Here is a 4,645-nt window from a genome sequence, read left to right as displayed (position 1 = left end):
GGTTCACCCTGAAGAGCAGACGGCATGTTTGGCCACCAGTTGAGTGGGCAAAGGGGTGTGCATTCTAGTCCCAGGCTGCCTGAGTTCTAGTCCTAGTTCAGTCACCAATTGGCAGCATGACCTGGGACAAGTCACTAAACCTCTTGAAAAACCCTCTTGACAAACCCCATTTTCTCATCTGTAAATTGGGAGTAATAACTGAAAATTTAAAAATAAGTATAAAGTTAATATTTTAAAAATATTGTTAACGGTGCCTGGCATGGATCACATGCTATGAGTGTGTATGTGTGTTTAATACACAGGGAAGCAGTGCTTCTTGCTGGGTCTAGGCTGGGTGGTTTGGGGCCTGATGGCTCTGTCCCTGAGATGCCTGGAGAGATCAGGAGGTGGGGTGAACTGCGATGATTTACAGAGAAATGAGCCAGAAGTCAGACAAGCTTTCATCTCTGCTGGGTCTACATCTAAGCGGATGTCTGGGAATCTCCACCAGAAAGACCCAGCCAAGCTCAGAGAGAGGAGCCCCTCAGTCACTCAGCTGGCTTTGGGCCTCCTGTCTGTGCATGGTTCTCAGCAGCATCCCTGTTGTCACCTGCCGCCCAAGCTCTTGCCTGGGACTCCAGCCTCCGCCATCTTCCCAAAGTAGGCTTATAGATGGGGCTGGGGAGGTAGCTCCACAAAAGCTCAAAAGCTGAGAGCTGGCCTCGGTGACTTTGGTGGCTCATTTTGGAGATCTTGTAGCAAACGTAGTTCAAGAGCACACTCAGGTGCAAACCATCTCATTGTAGAACACAGTCACCTCCACCTCAACTCAATGATCTGAGTGCTCAACACCCTACAGCTCTTAACGTGTGGTTCCAGTGGCCCCAGTGGCCCATCCCACGTCCTCACACCTTGATGGAAGGCAGGTCTGGTTCACTGATGGGCAGAGAACCAATGATCTTATGTGTAAGATGGGGAACTACATAGCCTCTGATGTATTTCCAGATTCCTGAAAAACAGACCATTTAATTACATTTAGCTATCAGAGGTCTTTGAAATTCAAATAGACTTATTAATAGTCCGAGGACCTTTTCCGAGAACGCTTTGCTTTCAATAGTTAAATCGTCTCTAAAGGACAAGAACTCATCTTGAGATTAAAATTCAAGTGTTTCTGCCAGTAAAAATGGTTTCAAACAAAGATAGGCTATTAGAGTAAATACTGCGGCTTACTGGTATTTACGTTTACAAGAACACTCTGGTTGTTTATCAGTCATGAGACCATAGGGCAGATGGACTCATCACTGGTGCTTGGACCAGGAAACCAAGGTCCTAGAAGGTAATCTTTCCCATCATGCCAGTAGAACTTGGTCTGTGATTGTGTCCTGGCTCTGGGTTTATTTCTTCAAGAGTTAGAGTCACTTCTAAGTAAAATTTGTGTGTTGCTAATGCATCTAGAACACTGCCTGATATGCACAAGGTAGTCCATAAACATTTGTTGGAGCAATGACACCATTGAAAAATATCCAAGGATGGGGGTGCCTGGGAGGCTCAGTCGTTAAACGTCTGCCTTTGGCTCAGATCATGATCTCAGGGTCCTGGGATCAAGCCCCGCATCGGGCTCCCTGCTCAGTGGGGCGCCTGCTTTTCCCTCTGCTGCTCCCCCTACTTGTGCTCCTTCTCTCGCTCTCTCTCTCAAATAAATAAATAAAAATCTTTAAAAAAATATCCAAGGATGCCCTATCTTCGGCTGTTTTGAAAGGTTAAGTGTGCATTACAACAATCAGTTGGGTACAACGCGGAACCAAAGGATGCTTACCAGACACATTCACCACTGCACTTCACATTGTTTATTAAGCATTGAGCCACATGACAGAACAATTTAAAGACCACGGGTATAATCTCAAGTCCCTCGATCCTAGAATATCCTGGAAAATATTTCAGTAAGCCTCTCCCACCACTGATGACTTCAAGAGCATGACAACCTATGATTTCTTAATCAACAAAAGTCACAGTTGAATAATGAGTAAAAGCTACATGCACCAGGATTGCAGTAAGTAGTTTCTTCATTGGTAAGAGAGTGAGCAGACATAATCACTAAGCTTCTGGAGAACTTCACAGAAAGAAGCGTGAGGCCTCATGCAGGCTTGGGTCCTCGGGACCAGAATAATGTTTATTGTCTTCTCGTTCCACAGCTCTCAGATGTACTCCTTTTCAACTTTTGATCTCTACAGGGGAAAACATATGCATGAACGTATGGCTACATTCAAAAAAATTAAAAAATTAAAGAATCGGTATTTTGTATACTTCTCGTTAAAATACAGAGAAAGAATATGCTAGTTCTCCAGTGAGCTGGAGGGAACCGTGCATTGTAGACGAATAGGAACTGTGAACCACGAGATCAAGCGACTGATCTGGCCTCTCTCGGACACATTTTACCAATGTCAGTCATCATCTGTGCCAGTTTCTACCCTCCGTGAAATGGGGATAGTTCCTTCTCTCCGTCGGAATTACAACCATGTGAATTTGATATGATAATATCAGGCTAGCGCAAGTAAAGCCTGGGTATTCAGATTTTCATTGCTTGAATTAACCTGGCCCCCAAAAGTACATGCGTTATGATTCACTATTATATCCTATATTTTTAAAAAATTTAATCCCATTTGTACCTTTTTTTTTTTTTTTTTTTTTTAGAGAGAGAGGGAGCACGACCAGGAGGGGCGGGGCAGAGGGAGAGGGAGAGAGAGAATCTTAAGCAGGCTCCACGCCCGACACGGGGCTCAACCTCACGACCCTGAGGTCACGACCGAACCCCAAATCAAGAGTCAGATGCTTAACCGATTGAGCCACCGAGGCACCCCCCATTTGTAACCTTTTGAATTGATAATGTGTATGATTTCACAGTCATCATGACTTTTTTTTGTAAAGATTTTATTTATTTATTTGAGAGCGAGAGAGAGAACACGAGCATGGGGAGGGGCAGAGGGAGAGGAAGAAGCAGACTCCCTGCTGAGCAGGGAGCCTGACACAGGACTCCATCCCAGGACCCTGAGACCATGACCTGAGCCGAAGGCAGATGCTTAAACAACTGAGCCACCCAGGCGCCCCAGTCATCTTGCCTTCTATCAGAAATGAGACTTTGTTTCTGCTCACATTTCAGAGCTATAGACTCTCTGTTGTTATGGGCACATGGGAATCAGATCCTGATATGATCGATCCTGATGAGATTTGTGCAAACATAGGGCTGTGGAAATGTTAACCAGGAGTGTTTGCCTGAGACAGTTTTGTTTTGTATATATCTTACAGCACTTACGCACCCCCCCACACACAGATGTACACATTCTTATCTGAAAGCAATGGAAATATTTGAAACCGTGATCTCTCTCCAGTACCTTCCAGAGATGCTCAAGCTAGACGTCTGGTGTTGCTCTGGGCAGGCTGGGCTCCTTTAAGAGAGGTTCTTGCCATACCAGGAAAAGGATCTGGTATTTCTGGACGGGCTTTGACTGAGAAGTTGCATCTTGGACCTCACAGCTGGGAGCCATATATGAAATGTGATTTTGAACTTTTGATTTTTTGAGCATGGCTTCACGTATTCACAGTGAAAATCAAGAGCGAACAAGATAAAATTGTCTGCAATCTATAAAGTAAATTATATAATACACTTAGGTTCCACACCCCCCATGGGTTTTAGTAAGTGGGTAACGGGGCAGTGAATATTGAGAGAGAGACAGAGAAACATAAATCATCAGTCACGTCAAACTCCTGTTGTAATGTTTAATTTTCATTTATCTGCTGTTGTCCAGTTTAATATAAATGCTTGTGATACTAGTAAGCGGCGTCTGTAAACACGGAAGAAATCTGAGGGGAAATCAGAGAGATGCAGGATTGATAGTCTCATATAAAAGAATACAAAATGGGGCACCTGGGTGGCGCAGTTGGCTCAGGTCATAATCGGGGGGGGGGGTCCTGGGATCGAGTCCTGCATCGGGCTCCCTGCTCAGCAGGGAGTCTGCTTCTCCCTCTCCCTCTGCCCCTGCTTGTGCTTTCTCTCTCAAATAAATAAATAAAGTCTTAAAAAAAAAAAAAGAATACAAAGTAGAAATGTATCTCTGTTCCTAAAGGATCATTGCAGTGTGGGGGTCCTTCCTCTTCCGGCGGCCCAGCAGCGTGGAGCGGCGGAGCTGGGGGGACAGCCTACCTGCAGCAGCTTCCCTGCGGCTGGGCCTCCTAGTCCTTCTCGGCTCTCAGCACATCGGTGGCCAGCTGTCGGATGTGTTCCCAGGACCGCTGCACATGGGCAGACTCCACGGTGCGGGCGCAGATGGCCAATCGCAGCACGAACTTGTCTCGGAGGTGACAGGGGACCAGGTGGATTTTCTTGGCACTGTTGATTCTTTCCAGAAGATCTTCGTTCAGCTTGTTGGAACCCTGCAGAGATGGAGAGCGGGCACTTGCTCAGGTCCCCAGGGACTCAAACTTCAACTGGTCACCAAGGAAGGCTGGCACCTGGCAACGCCATCATACATCTGCGAGAGAGGCTGCCTTCCCACTAGCCTTTTGTTGATCAGGGTAAGAAATTCACCTCAGTGAGACTTCCGTGTCGCTGCAAGCCTCTAGCCTCTCCTGCAAGACAGGTTCTTCAGGGTCGAACTACTGTCAAAAGGTG

General features: G+C 46.1%; 1 protein-coding gene across 1 annotated transcript in view; it reads right to left on the bottom strand.

Annotated features, from left to right (window-relative positions):
• Positions 1–1,811: 1,811 nt before the first annotated feature.
• The window catches only part of DDC (dopa decarboxylase), a 60,142-nt gene continuing 57,308 nt past the window's right edge, over positions 1,812–4,645 (bottom strand). The window contains exons 10-12 of the mRNA XM_081799717.1: positions 4,530–4,533; positions 4,178–4,407; positions 1,812–2,204 (exon numbers count right to left, since the gene is read on the bottom strand). Coding sequence (XP_081655843.1) covers positions 4,207–4,407; positions 4,530–4,533 — 205 coding nt within the window. The 3' untranslated portion in view covers positions 1,812–2,204; positions 4,178–4,206. The remainder of the gene's footprint in view (positions 2,205–4,177; positions 4,408–4,529; positions 4,534–4,645) is intronic.

This window comes from Leptonychotes weddellii, chromosome 12 (assembly GCF_054177405.1).
Source record: "Leptonychotes weddellii isolate Sample4059 chromosome 12, ASM5417740v2, whole genome shotgun sequence".
Lineage (NCBI taxonomy): Eukaryota > Metazoa > Chordata > Mammalia > Carnivora > Phocidae > Leptonychotes > Leptonychotes weddellii.
Note: the sequence above shows the minus strand (reverse complement) of the source record. Positions and strands in the feature narration are given on the sequence as shown.